At 44.4% G+C, this 20442-nt stretch overlaps 1 protein-coding gene across 1 annotated transcript; it reads left to right on the top strand.

The window, feature by feature from the left end:
* Window positions 1-12583: 12583 nt before the first annotated feature.
* LOC8041572 (keratin-associated protein 5-9) lies at window positions 12584-17204 on the top strand. The gene is made up of 3 exons (XM_029990650.4): window positions 12584-12776; window positions 14634-14829; window positions 17042-17204. Exons 1-3 carry the CDS (start codon window positions 12584-12586, stop codon window positions 17046-17048), a joined length of 396 nt encoding a protein of 131 aa, XP_029846510.2. The 3' UTR covers window positions 17049-17204.
* The last annotated feature ends 3238 nt before the right edge of the window (window positions 17205-20442 follow it).

Genomic DNA, 20442 nt, shown 5'->3' with positions numbered 1-20442 from the left:
AACATACGAATAATAGAGGCCGAACATCAAGACGCTGTTCTGTGTCTAGCGTTCTGCACCACCATGAAGGGCTGCGAGTTGTTCTTCGCCGGAGTAGCGATCTTGCAGCTCCTGGCCCCCCAGGTGGAGTCGCGGTGCCCCAGCAAGGACGGGATCTCCCGCGACTGTTCCTTCACGACTTGCTCAGCGAGCGACTGCGCGGCCCAAAGCTTGGAGTGCGATCCAAAACGCTGCGGCCGATCTTGGCTTGTCAAGGGTATGGAATTTTCACTAGGTTAATGTTTCCTTGCACACGTAACAATGTACCATACGGAGAAACACTGTACTTCCTCTAATTTGGTTCGGCGTTGCATGAGTATAGTCGTACAAATATTTGCCATTGACGCTTTAACATGCACTCGTATCAGCTTAATTAATAATAATTAAAGAAACGCGTTCTACAATTTTGGTTTTGTTATTGGTATCTTTACAAATCTGAAGGAAAATCATTATGGTTCGTTTTTTCAATCATCTAAAAAGCAAAACAAATTGTACTCAGCGAAATTTGGAGCCTGCAGCCTATCTGGTGCAAAATAAACTATTTTTGTAGTCGGTATGCGAAATTTGAAATTATTACCGTGGGTATCTTGTTGCGAAAATAAAATCACCTACAAAATTAAACTTCGTGCTTTGTAAGGCGTTATGAAAATAAAATTCACGTTAGGATATGTTAACCATAAATACACGCGAAACGGATCAAACATGCGGTTATCAACGGCCTTTTGGCTCGAAACAGAGCTCACTGCCTTCTATTTCGCGTAAGACTTTCTCGCCGAATGTAAGGTCGGCAACAAAACTGACGATAGCCTTTCTTTTCGCAGGTGTCGTTGACCGGGAGAGTCGGGCCGCGCGTGCCCCTCGTGCTGCCGTCTGCCCCGGGTCCTCTCCCCCCGAGGGCGGCTGTAGGAGCAGCCCCTCGCGCATCACTTGCGCCAACGTCCACTGCTCTAGGGGTCCCTGTTGCATGGACGCTTGTGGAAGGCCTCACTGCCGGAGGGTGCGCAGTTGAATGGACCTGCACTCTTAAAAAAAAAAAATCAATATCTGGGGTGGCCAAACTGCGGCTAGAGGCTCCCTGGTAAGCGTGCCCCCTTCACCTAATTCGTCCCCAAAACGAAACTAATTCTAGGACAAAATAAAAAATAAAAGCTCGCATTCTTCGCAGCCATGTACTCCATTACGTACATAAAACTGGACAGCCTTTCGACACAGAGGCGTGTACAGTCGTCCTGTTTAATTTATTGTTATAGAAGGAATTTGGAATCGTACACGCATAACGGCGACCGGGGCAGTGGCTGGCTAGCAAGCCATGCATTCATTTTCGCTTAGCGGTTGAAGAAACGTTCTGCTGCCAGGTGTTATTTGTTGTTGTCGACAATTAAGCGTGCCCTTTTTGGAAAGGACTGTTATCTCCATATCCTTTTTTGTTAAAAGTAACCCCCCCCCCCCCCCCCCACACACACACACACTTTTTTTCCCCCTGCGAATCTGAGCTTTTCTAATATATTATTTTCTGGTAAATAACGCAATCATCAGTGAATGGTCTAACTGTAGATTTACTTGATGATGGCAGGTCATTGATCTATATTAGAAACAATAAAGGCCCGAGTACACTACCCTTAGGGACCGCTGATGCCACAGAAACGGGATCCGACTTGCCAGAACAGTGTCAAACTGCTGGTCTTTTGGGCTCTGAGATACCATAGTTGGAAATATATACTGCACATATTTTGATAAACTTCTTATATTTGTAATATGTCTGCGATATATCTGTATAGGTTAAGCAATTCAATGCACTCTCTGTCTGTTCAAATATAGTACTTGTTTTTCACCAACCTATCTGGTTGCTACATTGAAAAAACACCCGTGACCTGTTTCTTGACAATGTCATAATGCCAAAATTTTATATTTGCAACAAAACTACCGTAATACCTGAGCGTTGCCCCATACGCTGATGTACTTCGACAATACCGAGTCTGTGAAATGACACAGGTATGTCAGTGCGGCTAAAAACAAGTTGCGTACGCAAATGGAAGTAGGTATGGGAGTTTCATATTCAAAGTTGATTTTATTTACACTACAAAAGAGTCGTAAGTAAGAAATTAGCCACCTTTGAACACTGCGAAACGAGCCTTCTAGTACCCATAAATTTCGAAAATCACCGTATTGAAAAAAAAAAAAAAAATCTCGACACACGCGTCTAGATGCTGTGGATTTTGTGACACCGAGACACACAGTATCTGTACAGCGTGTCAGCATTTATGCTGTAGCACCGCAAGGATACCCAAGAGACTGCTACAAAAACACTGACTATCTGCACACACGCCCACAGATGCACCGACTTCATAGATGTTCAGCATGAGAACGAAGCGCAAGCACCTTGCTGGCCGGACAGGAACTAAATTATTTAGCTTTCAACCCTTAGCTTAATTTTTTTATGTTGCACTGGCACTCACAATATTAGGGAGTTTTAGAATAGCGTAAAGACCCTTGCGTCAGCACCGCGTACAACGCACGCTAGCTATCGACGTAACGTTACGGAGCGCGTTGAACACGCACTTTTAGTATAGCGGAAGGCAAACGCATACGTAACGATACGTAAAGACTTGCAGCGCCATCTAGATGTGCTCCTGCGAACTGCCTCAAACAATCCAAGGCGGGTATTCGGTCAAGCTCATTTAACACAACGAATGTAGTAGCTTTGCTACGAAGTTTGTAAATCTCTTTCCAGTTGCCTGTTGTGAACGTGTTTTGTCTTTTTTTTTTTTTAGGGCTGTGCGACCAACAGTTCGATCTAGGATTGGCTCCAGTGTGTTGTGGGATCCCTACCATCTTATGTTGGCCTCGTCAATTGCTTTGAAGTATGCAAGCGATAGGTCGCACCGTTCGCGTACCGACCGCACGGTAAACACCTTTTTGGGTTCGACGGCGTCGCCAACGTTCTTGGCTACAGACACCCATCCTTGTGGGCGTTCGAAAGGGTTCGTCGTGTTGATTTCTTTGAGGAGCTTGTGGGTCGCCTGTCAATACGGCCTATCAGGCCGAGCTCCACTCGAAGTCACACGGGGAAGCGCTACCATTTTTAAAAGGTTTTATCTCTACTTAAGTTCAGAGTACGATGAAGAAAAGGGCCAAGGTTGTCAGTGGTCTGGGTTTTCAGTTGGAGGCCTTGCTCGGCACCGGCTCTTTGGTCTGTCTCCAGCTCCGAACTCTGCGTGTCCTCGCCCGCCACCAGCCTCACCCTTTTTTCCTTCCTTTTTCCCTTCTTCTTTCTTTTTCTTCCATAAGGTTGAGGTCCGTACAACGCGCGTAGCACTTCCACTGGTTTGCATCACCGCCGCCACTTTTCCAAACTGTAGTAGTCTCGCGCTTATCCGTGCAGACTGTTGTCGCAAAGCGGCGTGAACGGGTGGACTGGGTTGGTAACACGCGCAATGAAATGTCCATACGGCTTGCAATTCGCGTAACAAGTGTTGATGAAACTTTTGTGTAGACGAAGCGTGCGACAGACCAGCGGAATCAATATCAACTGCAACACTTGTGCTCCGTGAAAGTGCACGTTTACGCCGGAACAATTTGGGAAGCAGCACAGCATCATTTAGCACGGCACGGCAACTACCAGCTTCAAGGCAGCTCTCCGGTGCGCCGCTCAACCAAAGTGAGCCTTGGGTCATTTGAACGAAGCGGCACCACGATTGCCCACTGCCAAGCACGACTCACGCAATTTCCGTCGCTAAACTGTGTGTCCAAATATATTGCACACGCTTCACTACAGATCTTGAAGGTTCCGATGGTCAACGAGAGCACAGAAACGTTGCCTTAAATTTTATCCTAGCGGTATCCGAATCAATCCGAGGTCCGAGCAACGTAGGGCAGATTCTCCCGTGGCAATATCCCCTTCGGTCACCAGCAAAATGCACACCGTTCCTCCGTCTTTTCACGTGATACCTACGTCAGACACCACGCTGAACTCTGAAGTCGCTCTCGACCGGCCTCATATGACAGCTTCCGCGTCTGAAATCAACTCACCGAGACGAACGACAAGCAACAAAGAATCCGACAAGCTCCGGCCCAGCTGGGGCCAGCCGCTGCATGGGCGCTGCCATCTTTCCTGTGACGTCACATATTTGGTTTGGTCACTGACGAGTAGTCAAATTGGCTTACAATGGCAGCCGCCTTATGGGGGTCACTCTCGAGTGCAGACCGTAACCCCGGTTTATCGATCGAAGCCCTTGGACCTCGTTGAGCCAAGTCAACCCAAAAGAAGAAATCCAACAGTGAGGGGCAGGGCGTAGTTCTCCTCTACGAGGTTCGAAACAGCGGGAGTTTCAAATGTGGAGAGGTTCTGACTACGACTAAATTACGTCCTGTTGCGTAAATATTGCAAAAAATTATTTTTTTTTTCGCGGAACATTTGTTTTATGACATGCGTCTCCCAATTAGACTGTTTAAAAAACACTTTTTTTTTCTTTGCAGTTACACTTTAGGGGATTAAGTGCAATCGATCGACTTGCGGATAGCCATGTTGGAACGCTGGTCTGAACCGTAAGCTCCTATCGTACAGTGACCAATGGGACTGTCGGTTGTCTCCTCCCCGAGAGCGATCGCGCTCTTGGGAAACGACTAAACAGTACGAAAGTATGACAGAAAGTACGTATATTTACAGTTTAGAGTTTTAGCATTAAGGAAGATTGGTAGGTAAAATCAAAATAAAAGAAAAAGCGATTTTTTATTTTGCTGTTTAATTATACTACGGTTCCTGGAGAAACTGCCTTCCAAGTGGCGCGCTGGGATGAGTGCTAGAAGTTTTCGAGCTCGCCACGGCGTAGCTCCGTACACTGAACACCTGCCGCAAATCGCGGCTTTGACTGCATTAAAGTTTATCGAAAAGCGATTTCTCTGCCCGTGAAGCATTACTTCCAGCTGAGTGAATATCCGCTCTAAAGAAATTAAATCTAGAGGACAATTACAGCCGTGCGCAAATAGCAAAACAAACTCTACAAAATAAATACTGGCTACGACCTGCCGTGCGGGGAAGCAAACACATGGCTTGAAACCGCATTGGAGCGGTTTCATTTGTTGGCTTTCAAATAATTACGGCATGATCCAGCGTTCACCCATTGAAATAACATATAATGTTATAGCCTCGCTGTTGCGAGAACTTGATGTCCAGAAAGCAATCGGACCGGATAACGTATCTCTCCGGTTATATTGAAAAACTGTTCTGAAGAGTTGGCAAATTACTTGTGTGTTCTTTTTAATAAATCTCTACTGGAACAAAAGCTTCCATCTGATTGGAAAATGGCAAATGTGGTGCCAATACACAAGTCAGGAGCAAAAAACTGTCTGGACAACTATAGACCTGTTTCTTTGACGTGCATTTGCTGCAAGCTAATGGAACATATCATTTATAGTAGTCTCATTGCTCATCTAAACCTCGAAAAGTTTCTTATTCGAGATCAACACGGATTTCGTACTGGAGCATCCTGTAACACAGTACTTGTTGATGTCTTTCATTTTCTTGTTGGAGCCATTGACGCTGGAGACGAAGTGGATTGTTTGTTTTTGAATTTTCGAAACGCATTTGACCTTGTAGATCATGATTTGTTATTTTATAAACTTAGCTTACTGTCACTGCATAGCAACGTACTGGCTTGGATTAAAGATTACCTAAGTGGACGAGGGCAATGTGTCGTGCTCGGTGGGGGAAAAATCTGAGTATGTAAAAGTCGAGTCTGGTGTCCCCCAGGGCTGGGTCGTCTGCTCTTCCTGATCTATATAAACGACATTATTTCTGGCATGCAATCATATATTCGATTATTTGCGGACGATTGTGTTATTTATAGATTAAATAATGATTCTAGCGATATTAATAATTTACAGAGTGATCTAGATAAAATTTCTGTATGGTGTAAAAATTGGAGAATGAACCTGCGTGCATGCTAAATTTACTAAGAAAAACAATCCCACTACTTCTGTGTACATGATAAATAATGAAATAATTAAACCTAGCTCAAATGTAAAATACCTAGGTGTTCTGTTATCTAATGATTTAACGTGGACGGGACATGTTGAAATGATAGCCCTAAGGGCAATACGAATGCTTAATTTTGTACGAAGAAATTTTCGGCAAGCCCCGAGGAAAATTAGAGAAACTTCATACATTACATATATCCGTCCGTGTATGGAATACGCGTCAGTTGTCTGGGATACACACCAAAATTATTTAATAGACAAACTTGAAAAGGTACAAAATCAATGTGCTAGATTTGTATTAAACTATTACGAACTTGGAGCGAGTGTCACTAACATGAAACATGTCCTACATTGGGAGAAACCCAGTGAGCGTAGAAAATTGTTTAGGATGAAATTTTTAGATGATATCTACAACAATAGACTATTAATTAGCAGAGATGTGTTTTTACATGAACCGTTTTATATGTCCGAAAGAGCAGATCACCTCAAGAAGATTAGACCGTACTCTTGCCGCACCGACACCTTTGCTTTTTCTTTCTTTCCGAAAACCATAGAAGAGTGGAATAGGTTGCCGAAAGATGTGCTTGCGGAAAATTTTTTTTTTTTTTTTGAATTTTCAATTGTGTAGTGTTTTTATAGACAGTATGTTTTTATTTAATTTCATTATTGATTCATAGAAAGAGTTTTTTTGTGTGTATTACTTGTGTTCTAAAATAAAAGTGTTTGTATGAAACCCACCCCCTGCAATATTGCCTCACGGCGAAGCAGGCTTTTTCTGTAAATAAAAATCTACTATATTTCTAAGTGCCTTGAGTTTCACAAAAGCTGAGTTTATTTTTTATTTCTCAATTACATTCCTTTCATGTTCCTTTAGGTATTTCCTTCGCGTATTGCGTTATATCTGCATTTATAACAGGGTGTCGAACCGGAACCGAACCGAACCGAAAACCGGAACCGAACCGAAAACCGGAACCGAACCGGTATTTTTTCTGGAACTGAACCCGAACCCGAACCGTTATATTGTTATCGCGATGAACCCGAACCGGAACTGAACCGGAAAAAAATATAACGGTTACCGGCTCATATCAAAACGGTTCGGCCACGCGCTGTTGACAATGAATGTGCTATCAATGCCATTTGTTTTTTAAGTGCCGTCAACTGACACACACCTCGCTTACATATTTTTCTTCTCCACTCAGTCTTAGGAATATAAACGCTGCATCCATGAATCTTGACAAACGCTGCATCCACGAATCTTAACACAGGAACCAGTATTGGGCTGGTCGCGGCTTGCACGGAAAAAAAAATTAAAAGGCTGTGCAAAAAAAAAAAATAAAAAAAATCGCGTGACGGGATTTCATTTTCCTACAATCTCGTAAATCCTAAATGCTGCTGTGTGCTCATTTCATAACACGTTTCTAGAACGCGCGAGTTCTTGAAGCTTGCTTCCATCGGAATGAGAAAAGAAAAGGCTGTGGAGTTTGATAATAATGCATCCGGTTTCGTATAGGCACTTAGAAGCTAACATATTTGTGGGACAGCGAACTCTTCTATTTTAATATTTATCCTATTACGTCCTTCTGGCGTTGCGTTCGGTGAAGTCTTTTTCATATTCCGTATCTTGTTTAATGAAAACTTGTTTAAGGGTCTAATTTTAGTTACCGAAGGCTAGTTCAAATAAAGAAAGCTGTATTTTCTCCCCACTGTTCCTTCAATTGCTTACACGCCGAGGTGGCGGGATAGTTAGCGAGTTCTACTTGTAAGTGGGTTTGTAAGGAGGTCGCGGATTTTACAGCTACTGCGTCGGACCCAATTAGATGAAGTCCGAATGCGTAAACGTCGGTGAGGTAACCTTTGAGTGCACATAAAGAAACCATTCCTGGTAGGAGTCCCTGAGCCTTACACTACGATGTATCCCGTTTCGTATGCGCTGATTTCAGATGTATTATTTGTAATTTATTTTGATGTTGCAATTTGTCATTTATAATTTCCGAACCGGTTCGCGAACCGGTTCGCGGATCGAATTAATCGAATCGGAACTGAACCGGAATAAAATAAATTTACCTGAACCTGAACCGTAACCGAACCCGTATTTTTTTCGGTTCGACACACTGATTTATAAGAAATGTTTATAAGGTCAAATACAATGTCTTGTTTTTTCAGTGGTTCACTTTTCTAGTCGTAAAACATCATTAGTTCAGGCTTGTCACTACTAAACCTGAGGCACAAGACGTCACATATCCCAGCTAGTTTGTGCAATGTTCTTCAAATATTTTCCACGAGTTTTGTATACTATGACCCCATTCGAAATGGCGCCCTCCGTTGGAAGCTGTGTAATCCCTGCAGAATAGCGGAGATAGGCGCAAACTTTGTGCGTTTTTTTTTAAAGACTGGAGCGTGTTGGGGATCTACATTGACTTAAAACGAAAGAAACACACAAGAGGACAAAACAGACGACACAGTTTGATTGCACTTCGGGTGCACGAACCCGCGTGCAACAGGAGCAAAGTCGGAACTACCCAATGGCTTCACTGGCCGTCAATTGCACGATCTGCGATGTCGCTTGCCGAATTAAACGTTTGATTGCACTTCGGATGCACGACCCCGGGTGCAACAGGAGCAAACGTCGGAACTACCCAATGGCATCACTGGGCGTTACTTGCACTATCTGCGATGTCGTTTGCCGAATTAAATGCTAGAGCAGCTAAAAAGTACCATTTCATAAGCTTTCCCGTTGGCGCAATGGGCTCGCAATCTCGGGGTAAATACACGCCGAAATACGCGTCGCCGTATTTCGGCGTGGCGTATCCGGAAGTGTACGGCACGGTGTCTGCCAATCAGCTCCCGAGTTGAGAGCCGGAAGCTGCTCGAGAATCGGCTTGCATGGGCTATGCGGACGGCTGGCTGGCTTGACTCAGCCGCCGAAATGGGAGCTCGCTTGTCGCGTTCGCTGTTTTATCGGTGAACTGTACGAAATCGCCATATCTCTTCGGAACGAGCGATGAACTACCGAGACAAATGAAAATACTATCGATGTGGCGGGCGATGTTAAAAAAAAGTACAAAAGGAAGGGTTTTGAGCAGAGATCGCGGCTGTCCTTCTGCAGGGAGTTTTTGGCAACTTGACGCTTGCAGCGAACATTTATGAAACAGGTGTTAGCAAATTAGGTTTTGGTTGATTATTAACATTCAGTTATTTCTGTCCTCTTGCGGAACGTAATAATATAGCAGCCGATCTACATTTTGCCTCCTTTCATGAAAAGCGCAAGTCGGGCTACACTGCACCAAACACTGAGGAAACGTCGATGAATAGCTTCGTGTGTGGCTTGGCGACCTTCCCCTCTTCCCTTCTGTGAAAAAAGCGCTCACCAAATCCCGTGATTAGGCCCGCTGATATGCGCGTAAATTCGTCGAGATTACGCCCTATATGTGGGTCGGCCTTAAACCGATCACGCAGGGTGAATGTGGCGTGGTCCGGCGCTTTTCTTTTGTGCCCCAGTCGTTCAGCCGGTCATAACAAACGCACGAAGACGACAAACGCCGTGACGATGCACATTAGGCGCTGCTTGGTTGGCGCCATCAGATCGCAGGGTTGGCTGTGGCCCAACTTAATGTGCAACGAAATATATATAGTCAAACGAAAAACCAACTGACCAGTGGGACTCGAACCCGGTTGTCCAGCATGGGAGCCGCGTGCGCTGCATACGTGGCCATGCGCTTTTTCTTCTCCAAACCATATTTAATAACCACCACTTTACGAATCTCCACCTTGGCACAGTAGTGGGTCGTCAGGCTCAAGGTATTTGTGCCAGGTGTTCGACTTTCCTCAGCGGACGTCGAGAATTTTTATATTTGTTGTCAATGTGTCGCCTTATCACTCTCCCGCTCGTGTGAATTTGTTTGGATGATTATAAATAGTAGGACGGACACAAAGGTGAGTCGGGTTTGGAAGGGCCGAGGAATGATTTGTCACTTCACGCCCACACGCGCAGATAGTCGTGTTAGGCCGGTAAGACTCTGACGAAACAACTAAAGCGACACTGAAACGCTTGGAGTTCGTCACATTGTAACCAGGAGAGATGGCGCCGTCTCTATTGTCTTTGGGAACGTCAAGTTAAAAGGAAACTCTGTTCGAAAACGAGACGAATATGAATGACTGCTATATCACTTTAGTGGCACAAAATATGATCACAGCCGAATTATTATGTCAAAGTGAAGCCGCGTACTTCACAAAAACCGATTTTGAAGACGCGACCAGCTGCTCTTTAGCGGGTGGAAAGCGGGTTAGCTTTTAGTCAAGCAACACTGGGCAACGCGTTCAGCAGTACCATCATGACGTCACGTCACGGCCGTACAGCTGATTATGCAGAAGATCAGTGTTGTCATCCCTCTCTAGCAGATAATTTCGGTTTTGCTGTAGACGGCCGAAATCAAACTTTGAGCCCCGTGATATCTATAAAACTACACACAATATCGAAGAAAATAATTATATCTTGTATTCAAGGACGCTGCCTGGGCTGAAAATAGTCTTAATCTAAAGTTCAAAAATATTGACCGGAGTTGCCCTTCAAAGAGGTTACCCTTACACGGAAGAGCCACAAGGCTCAACTGGTCGTTGTTTGCTACAACTGAGGTTATTTTTATGTTTAGAACAATTAGTCTGCTTCAAAAGAATACCATTACGGAAAGTATTTTTTATCAAAGTTTAAAGCCCAAACAACCATATTGTTTAAAAAAAATACTCCTTACTTTTAAACAATGTTTTCGCATGCAAAGTAGAGCTTCAAGATCCTGCCATATTTTGGAATTATTTTAAAAACCAACAAAGATACAAACGAACCAACCTAACGAAGAATCAAACTATACTCTCAAGGATGTAATAAAATGAAAAACAAAGCCTACCTGCTAAAATTTTATCTGAGAAAACGTAGATATCTTATAATAAATTTTTAGATATCATCATACTGACGTGAAGATAACGACGAAATGACTGGCACTAGGCTTCTAATGTGTTTGTATTGAGCTCTTAGGTTTAAACTAAACTTAGTTATGCCGCTTTCGATTTCTAGAAAAGAGACATTTTGAAGATATACAAGAAATTATGTCTGCACTTTTTTATTTTTTTTAAAGACATGAATTTCAAATTGGTCGAGTCCTTGATTTATTTTTTTAATAAAATCTGAAGATGACTTAGTGCATCCAAAGCCCAAAACCACAGATTACGTAGAGGGCTTCAGAAATATCAAAACCTCACATTTTTTGTTAAATGGAAGTTACGTATTAAAAAATTATTATCACACTCTTCACCAAGAAAACGGAGATGATTTGGTCATTGATTTGCTATAAGAACGAAAAGCGGGACTTGGATGCCGATTCTATACATGAGCCGTGAACAAAAGCCTGAGAATCCACTGCCGCAACGGCCGTGGATATTTTCAGAATACGCAGGCTTTACTCTTTTCGGTATGCTTTTTATTACCTATAAATTCAGAATGGCAAAATTGAAAAAAAAACAAAAAAAAACGGCAATGAAAGGGGTGATTAAACTAGCATTCAAATGTTCCCGCGCTCTCCAGTAGAGTCACGTTATCTCTGTAACTTGCAAGCCGAGCTGGCAGTTTAAAAACGGCATTTCGTGCACGTTCTTTTTTTCGCTTTTCTGGCATAAACTTAGCCATCATTTATTTCACCCCATCAAACTTCCCGTTGAGAACACGCTGTACTGCATCCCCGTATATCTCCATGTCACATCACATGACGTAATGTTTTTACTGTTTCCAGTAGAGCCTCTCAGCCCCTCAAATGAAAGTTAAAACCTAAATACAGTCGTGAAAAAAAAAAGATTTGTAATATAGGTTACTAATATATATGTGCATTTTCATGTGTTGAAGCAATGTTGAGACGAATCGGTGACTATACTTTTCAGCATAGGTCCGAGCGCGGCCGATGTTACGAGTAAGGGCCAATCAAAGAGCGAAAGAGGCACAACGTCATGGCGTGATCTTTGTGGTTGATAGGACCAGCCGGTATTCGCCGTCTCACCGTGCGTGCTCCTCCGCCGGCTAGTCTTATCAAGCGCAGAGAGCACGCCATGAAGTTACGCCTTTTGCGCTGTTTGATTGGCCCTTTGGCTCACGACATCGGCTGCGCTCGGACCTAACGTGAAACGACATATAGCAAACTTTCGCCGGAGTGGTGCTTCGACGTAAGGCACATTCTCACATAGGAACAAAAAATAAAGTTAACATACCAAATTGTAACCTCCCCCCCCCCCCCCCCCCCCCTGGCACGTCCCCGCACGTGGAAGTTGCGGAACGTTTTTTATCCGTGCATTTTAGGTTTTCTTTTTGCTTCGCTTTTCCTCGCAGGAAATGCTTAAGAATACCCCGAAGGGCAACAAAGAAGTCCATTGCCTCGGGGTGACGCGAGTTGTTTTGAATTACGACTGGAGAGCTAACGCGCTTTCAAACCGGTCCTGGCGCCTCATTATCACCGACTTCCTTTGGAGCATCCGACGAATAAAGGCCGACCATCGAGACGACCTTCTGTGTCGACTGCACTCCGTCAACATGAAGGGCTGCGCGCTGTTTTTTGCTGGAGTGGTGCTCTTGGGACTCCTCGCCTCTCGGGCGGAGGCCGGATGCCCCAGCAACAGGGGGATCTCCAGCGACTGTTCCTTCACCACTTGCTCCGAGCAAGAGTGCGCCGCCCAAGGCTTGGAGTGCTGTCCCAAACCCTGCGGGGGATCCTGGTGTGTCAAGGGTGAACTTTCTTCACAATGATTCTGTTTTCCATTTGGCCTGCGGGGAATACTTCGTCCTTAATACCTTCTCTTCTTGGGACGCTCTTGTTTTAATCTATGTATATGTACCGCGTGTTTTTAAAAAAAGAGAAACGTGTTTTTTTTTTTTTTTTTTGACCGCTAAAATAAATTGCGCATCGCAGAAAGCAGAAACTCCGCGAAAATGGGACGCTAGTGGTGGTGATAGAAGACGAACTTTTTGAAAGCGTGACGTTACTTGGATCAGAAGATAAAAGAGAAGGACAAAATTACTTTATGAGCCGATGTACACCAAAGCCTGATTTGGTCGAAACAAAAACAAATTGAATTGTGGACATCTGTGATGCTTACTTTAGCGAAAAAAAGAAAAAAAAAAACGAAAATTATTGTCAGTAAAAAAGACAGCAATATTCTCTTTCTCAGCTGTCAAATGCTTTTTACTGATCCAAATTCCACAAGCCTTCACATAATAATTTCGTGTTTCGACGAATAGGCATAGGTGGACGTCGGCTCATAGACGAATATTATCGAGTCTATGTAATCATTTGATTTAGGCAGTGTCATGTTCCGACACTTTAGTGTTCTATCACCATCATATTCTCGCGAAGTTTCAGCTTTCTGGGGTAGCTCGTTTATTTACGAGAGCTGAGAAACACTGTTTTATTTTCTCCGAAATACTTGTCGGAATATCTACGTGCATGTGTAGCCTTTATTAAGCTATACTGTAGCGTGTACATTTATTCAACGATATGTGCAGTAGTCATACATTTTGCGGAGTTTTATGTGTATATCGATAACGTTCCTTCTGTGCGAGTTTTTTTTTTTTCATGTTTGTTTTTACATTTTATACTCTGAAATCCTTCATTGCCACTTAGCGGATGGAAAGATATTCATGAGATTAATCAATGCTAATCGCAGATATTACAGATATTAATTTGTTTTTAAATAAACATCTAAATTATTCCCGCCCTTTGATGGGCCGAATTGCAAGGACAGATTTTATTTGCCGGTCAAGAACACAGTTTTAATACTGCACCTTATTAATTATCTGTAAATGTTCCTGAAGGGTACGTATCAGAATTTTGTGCACATGAAACATAAGGGTCAAACGTTCGGTCTGTCAACCTGTTGATTAAATTTTGTTCTTGATGTATGTTAAAAAAACTGTCCGAACGTTTTCTTTTTGTTTTGTTTTTTGTTGCCTTTGAGAGTACGGGAGCACAGCTTAAGTGCCTGAAGCTCGTCGTTTTTGGCTGGTGTGTTACCGTCTTTCCTGGACCATGCATCTCATGTGATTCCAAAATAACATCAAATGACGTCACCAAAGTGGCCTGCATGGTATGTTGTTAGATGTCGCTGTTCTGGCGGTCGTAGAAGTTCCAGAAAAATGTACGAGAAAACGCGAGTGTCGCTGTCGTCGCGGCGTCCCGACTCCGGGCTGGGGCCCTAATCTGGACACTTGGCGGAAAAGTCGGCGAGAAATTCGGCGGCTATGATTGGCCGGCGACAAGGCCAAGTGTGGCGTTGGCCAATCGCGGCCGCCAGATTTCTCGCCGTCTTCCTCGGCAAGCGTCCAGCTTAGGGCCCCTGGTGTAGCTTCCATAGACTGTCAAGCTGGAAAGCGACCTGCAGCAGAACCGGCGCCTGCCGCACCCATATACGCTCTAGCGGCACCGCCAGGACACTACAGCCAGTGCACATGACACTTCTACGAGCTCGTCAGGCGAAAATCGAGGGACCGCATTTTAAAACGCGCTAAACACACCAAAAACGCGCTCCTGCAGGCACCGCAGTACTGCAGAGGAACCAACGGTGGCATTTTTGTTTTCTTTCGGCAGGTGTCAGTGACGGTGAGCGTCGAGTACCGTCCCCGACGGTCTCGGCCTGCCCCGAAAAGCCCCTTCCCCCACCCAGGGGCGGTTGCAAGGGCGGGCGTTCAAGCGTCACGTGCGCCGACTTCCACTGCGGTGACCAACCCTGTTGCGTGGACGGCTGCGGAAAGCCCTACTGCCTTCCGGAGCTGATATTTTTGAAGTATGTTGTCAAAGGCTGGTTAGCCTTCGTGTTTTTGTTTGTTTTTCTTCACTGATGGGACGTGTGCTGCAGTTTGACATCTCAAAGGACGTGATTTCTCATTAACACTGTTTACGAAGCATTTTTATCACTCAACATAAACTTTCTTTCTTAAACTTTTTTTGTGTAAAAAACGAAAAAAACAACAAAAAACCTGCACAGTATACTGCAATAATGCTCCATCCTTCATTAGTGTGTGTATGTTTTGAAAAGGTCAAGCTAGTCAGCCTGTCGGCGTCTGGCAGTTCCGCTGTAGATAAGAATTGTTTTCCACCACAGCAGGATTACGAGACAACTCTCATTTTATTACTTGTTATTACCTATTTTCCGGGCACCCGGTGTATAGCCCGCAGGGGCCAATTTAGGCCGCAAATAAAAGGTTTTGCTTGGACAGTCTGCACCCTGAGCCTAATCCGCACCGGGTGCTTACTCGACAAGAAAATATTTTCATACACGGCACACCTTCACATATGTCTGCTCTCTTAGCTCACAAACAGCTTGTAGTATGCAAAAATCATCATTAACATATTCTTTCATTCATATTCTGTTACATCTCGTCGACATGGACGATCTTGGAAAACAAAAATTCCTGTCTAGTCCGCACGCGTAGATTGTCCGCACGGCCAGAAAATTTATTTTTTAAACACGTATAGTCCGCGGAATATAGACCCGGAAAATACGGTACTTAAAATGCTTAAAGGACTTGATCGATAACATTGAAACTCGCACGCATCATGGTTTGAAACAATTTAACTACTAGTGCTGAGCAGCCCGCTTTTTCGCAATATTTGTGACGCTTAAAACATTGAATGACTTACCATACTTCGTAATGTGATATGTCATGAAATAATATCGTTGGCCTCTGATCTTCTCATGGCACCACTGTGTACGCCTTCGTAGTTATGCAATAGGTATGATCACTAGGCAGTGTGCCGAGTCCCCACACTGGTTTTCAGCATGTAATAATTGGGCGTCTGAGTAATCACCTTGAAACTTAAAATATTTCTCTCTAATAGCGCACTGCTGCATGCCATTGGCCAATCGGAACTCTCTAACCCATGTTTACAACAGAGTTCGTAGTGAACGGCGGAATGTGCGACGATTTATAGGGAGGTGTCTTGAAGCGTCTCCGTTTCAAGGGCACCACCCAAGACTAATCTAAACTTCACGCGTATCATGAATAAGTTCAAGGCCGAAGCTACGGTAATTGAGCGGTCGTATTCAAACTATACGATACACAATTTATAAAGTAAGAGCGCTGTATCATTTTACGTATTTGCTTCAAGCTAGTGATATGCGAATGGTGGTTCAAGTAGAACCGAGCTGTGTTATCAATAGTCATTACAGTGCAAGGGAAAGCCATAACAAGAGGTTCGCTTAACAGTTTTGAAGATCGCGCTTTCCAATTCGAATCAATGTTCGCACAAACCCTTTTTAAATGCATTGCGCCACTCGTGCATATACCGGTGCACACTGACAGCCTGATGAGATTTCAATATTTTATTCGGACCTATTTCTACCCCATCTCAAAACGTCTAGGCCTATACAGTGGCGTCACAAGGGGGTGCGGGGGGGGGGGGGGGGGGGGGGGGGGGCGGATTGCCCCGGGTGCAGCACTCGGTGGGGTGTCGCGGCGGGCGACGAGAGGGGGGGAGGTCGCTGCGGGCCACGCGAGAGCAGGGGGTGGGGCGGGAGGCGGGGGGGGGGGGGGGGGGTCGAAACGGGGCACGCGAGAGAGGGCGGGGGGGGGGGGGGGGGTGCCTTGGCAGGCCAGCGCCCCGGGTGCCGCTTACCCTAGTGACGCCACAGGGTCTATAAACTAAACATTTCTGCGTGTCTATTTCCCGGTAGAAAACAAAGAGCACCTTGATCTATAAAGAAAGGTCGGCGAATGACACGTCCGAGAAAATATTTCGCACTTTTGCAACGACATTTATTATGCTCAGACTATGACCAGCGTGACACGCAAGTCCTAACTTGAAATGTCACAAAGTTTTTATCACTTCTATTTTGTCAGGAGCTCCATCCAGATTGTGGTAAATAACATTTTTTTATATTACAAAAGAATTCAAGTTTGAGTGTTTTTTTATATTTTTATAAATCGGTATGGCGATGGACGTATAGTGAATATTGCTGCACTTATGCTGTCCTAACTTTGGTTTTCGTTTCACAGGGATTGACGCTGGACCGGTGAAATCGAGAACCACGATCTTAGTGCTTCCGACAAAGGTTCCTCAGGAGACCTAAAGCACAAATCATGACAAGACATGCTGCAGCAAACCCTCGAAACAATATCTGACATAAGCCAATAAAACGTAAATTATTTTTAAAGCGCACCACGCTTTCTTTTTCTTTTGGGCGTTATTATGTTTTTGGGCCCGTAGCTTTGGCTACGTCGCCCAAGAAATATGTCCACGAGTATATTTACTTTAAGTACAAAGTCACGTTGCTCCATTCGCCGCCTCTCTTTCGTGCTGTGTCTATGTTAGAAACAGCAACGCGATGTTCCGTTAATTTCGACTTGTTGGTACTTAACTTGTTAAGCAACTTCCAATCAATTTATCAATTGGTTTCGCTGCCTTGCGTTTACGCTACTAAAACCTATAATTGTATTTCCAATAGTGCGGGCGAGCTCTTCAACTTAATAAGTTCAGCCACGGCATAACGCGGCGTAGCAATCACCTATTTTACCTCATGGATAACCCGTTGAAAATGATAAAGGCTTTTGCTTTACCTGCAGTGAGCACGGCAACTATTTTAAAATGCAATTATTTAGTGTGTTTTTTTAACTGACAAGTGGAAGACCAAGTTATAATATCGGTCACTTGGATAATGCCCCATAAAAATAAATTATATATGCCTTTTGTGTGTTGATTCCTCTGGGAGTTTGTCCTCTGCAACCCTCTGGAGAATATGGCAGTGGAGCACCTACCTGAGTTTTCAAGACACGGCGTGTTATTCTTTTATGACACCCGTGGTAAGCTTTATCTCGCACATAGACAGCAATGATTATTCGCATGCCTAATCATTCCAGTTCCAATATAAATAAAAATCAAATCAATTCAAAAAATTTCTTTTCCCCTTAAACAAAATGGGGGGAGGTCGAGGAATCTTGAATCACCGGGGGCGTTTTCAATTCACTGGCAGACGACTTCTCCGGAGATATATCTCAAGTGCGGATGTGCTGCGTTTTCGCACGTGGCAAGGAGGAAAACTGGCGGAAATGCGGAGAAGTTTGCAGACGATCCACGCTTTCGGCACCTCCTCGCAGCTCGTATTGCACCATGACCATGTGGCCCCAAACAAACAGTTGGACACTGTAATGTAGGCTCTCTGTAGATGTCCTTTATGCACAGTGATGCCCTCTGGTTGAAACAAAGTTTACCACGATGCTGAATATTATGAAACTGAGGAAAGAAAACCCTAGACATTCGGAAGTGAACGCGAGAGGTAAAGAAAATAGAGAAACATTGTCTCATAAAAAGTTAACTTCGTATATTATTTTTTTTGTTGTCTTTTTCATTATTCAATGTGTTTCGGTTTATGTACCCCAGTCTTGGATATTTAACATCAAGGTTACAGGAAATGATGAATTTGTACCCAGAATCAATGCTGCTTCAAAGAAAGCAAAAAACGATCATTGGTCTGTATTTTGCCCAATTTACACACGCATACTGCCACAAGTGTTCCACAAATGTTCTGCGGCAGCAACGCTACTGAGCCACAGGCTTCTTTGTCCCGGTGTAATTTCAGGGATAGAAGCGGAGTATGTTTTCCTATTTCTCTCCGTTTTACACAACCAACTCGCGTCTCATAATACGGTTAGAAGTTTCCCCAAAGTAGCAGACCACACCGTGATGCCCGTAGAGGAAGTTAATGTAAAGGGCTGATATTTTTAATTGTGCTCGAACAATCGGGTAGAAGTATACTGGCGAAACTACACCGCATAAAGCTCTTAACTTCAATCTTACACACAAACGTGAAAATTGCCAAACACACCAGAGCCCCTTTTTCTACTTTTATTTTGAGTGCGAAAGCATTAAAGGGGCAGTCAAGTGGTTTTTGAGTTCGTGTTTTGATAATGACAGCTGAATTTAGACGCCTTAAGTATCCCTAAAAACCAAAAAGTATAGTCATACGGTGATTATTTCTTTAATAAAAATGTAATTGAAGGCCGCCAAACCTCGGATCCATCCGAAAACGAAACCACTCTCATTGGTCGTCGCACGCTTATCAAAAGAATCTCGGGCCAATGGCGTTGGACGACGTTCTGTCGCGCAGTGATCCCGAGGTAGCCGCATCGGCCGAACCTCTTTGTCATTCGAGCTTCGATCATGGCGGAGTTCTCTACGCTCGAGGACCTGACGCCGTTAGAGGTTGAAGTTCTTCGGCGGACAGCCGACCTGGGATGATTTCCTATGACGCCACTCCGACGTGCGATGTGGACGATAGCAGCGCTTCGGAGTCATGTTCGGGTTCCGAGGACGACGAAACGCAGACCTTTTCGGGCGGTCTTCGATTTGAAGTTGGGGCAAGTCGTAACCAAACCAACGTTTGACATCGCAGCGTTACCTCTGCAGTACGTGATGTCAAACGATGTCGCCACGTTGACTTTCGCCTCGGGAGAACGGGGGGAAGGCTGGTTCAGACATGTGCAACGAGCGCGTACCTACGGCTGCGTCCGTTGCAACCGGAGCGACCGGAACGACCGCACTGCGCCGCGCGGACACACACCTGTAACCACTACAACAAGCGCAGCGGGTCGTCAGCACGGCGACCGCTTCTGTACGCCGCCGTCAGCTGTGTCAGCGGCCCCTCTAAAAAAGGGGACGCGCTGCTACTCAATGCCGTAACAGAATATAGACAGACAGTTTTCTAGTCTAAAGCTTTATTATTTTTTCTCGATAGTCTTGCAGGGTGCAACAAGGCGGTAAGTTGGGCTAGTTGGTTTAACATCGTCAAACGTGAAAACAGCGCAAAAAATTGAACAAAGGACAAGTGAAAGGAGTGCACGGACAAAGCGCTGACTGTCAACTAAAGTTTAATTTTCAGGCGAACCAGAAAAATAAACACAGAGCATAGGAAAGAACCAATAAAGACACAAAAAATTTACAACCAAACCGACAAGATTTCTACCACGTCATCACCCTGACACATGCCTGCCATTCTCCCTGATAAGGAAAAAAGGACCTCACCATCCCCCAAGTGCACCGTCGGTGCAATTGGGGGATGGTGAGGTCCTTTTTATCAGGGAGAATGGCAGGCATGTGTGAGGGTGATGACGTGGTAGAAATCTTGTCGGTTTGGTTGTAAATGTTTTGTGTCTTTATTGGTTCTTTCCTATGCTCTGTGTTTATTTTTCTGGTTCGCCTGAAAATTAAACTTTAGTTGACAGTCAGCGCTTTGTCCGTGCACTCCTTTCACTTGTCCTTTGTTCAATTTTTTGCGCTGTTTTCACGTTTGACGTTGCAGGGTACAGCGAATGAAAAAAATAAAATAAAAAGATGCAGCGCCGTCTTGGACGATCACGACTCTAATACACGACATTGCAATCGTACAAATATCGCCACACGC

Source organism: Ixodes scapularis, unplaced genomic scaffold (genome assembly GCF_016920785.2).
Source record: "Ixodes scapularis isolate PalLabHiFi unplaced genomic scaffold, ASM1692078v2 PGA_scaffold0__279_contigs__length_252992795, whole genome shotgun sequence".
NCBI classification, from domain to species: Eukaryota; Metazoa; Arthropoda; class Arachnida; order Ixodida; family Ixodidae; genus Ixodes; species Ixodes scapularis.
This window is presented reverse-complemented; position numbering and strand designations above follow the sequence as displayed.

Coding starts and splice junctions, on each gene's coding strand:
- LOC8041572 (XM_029990650.4), top strand. CDS start 12,584: ATGAAGGGCTGCGCGCTGTTTTTTGCTGGAGTGGTGCTCTTGGGACTC. Junction 12,777..14,633: donor GGGATCCTGGTGTGTCAAGG/GTGAACTTTCTT, acceptor TTCTTTCGGCAG/GTGTCAGTGACGGTGAGCGT.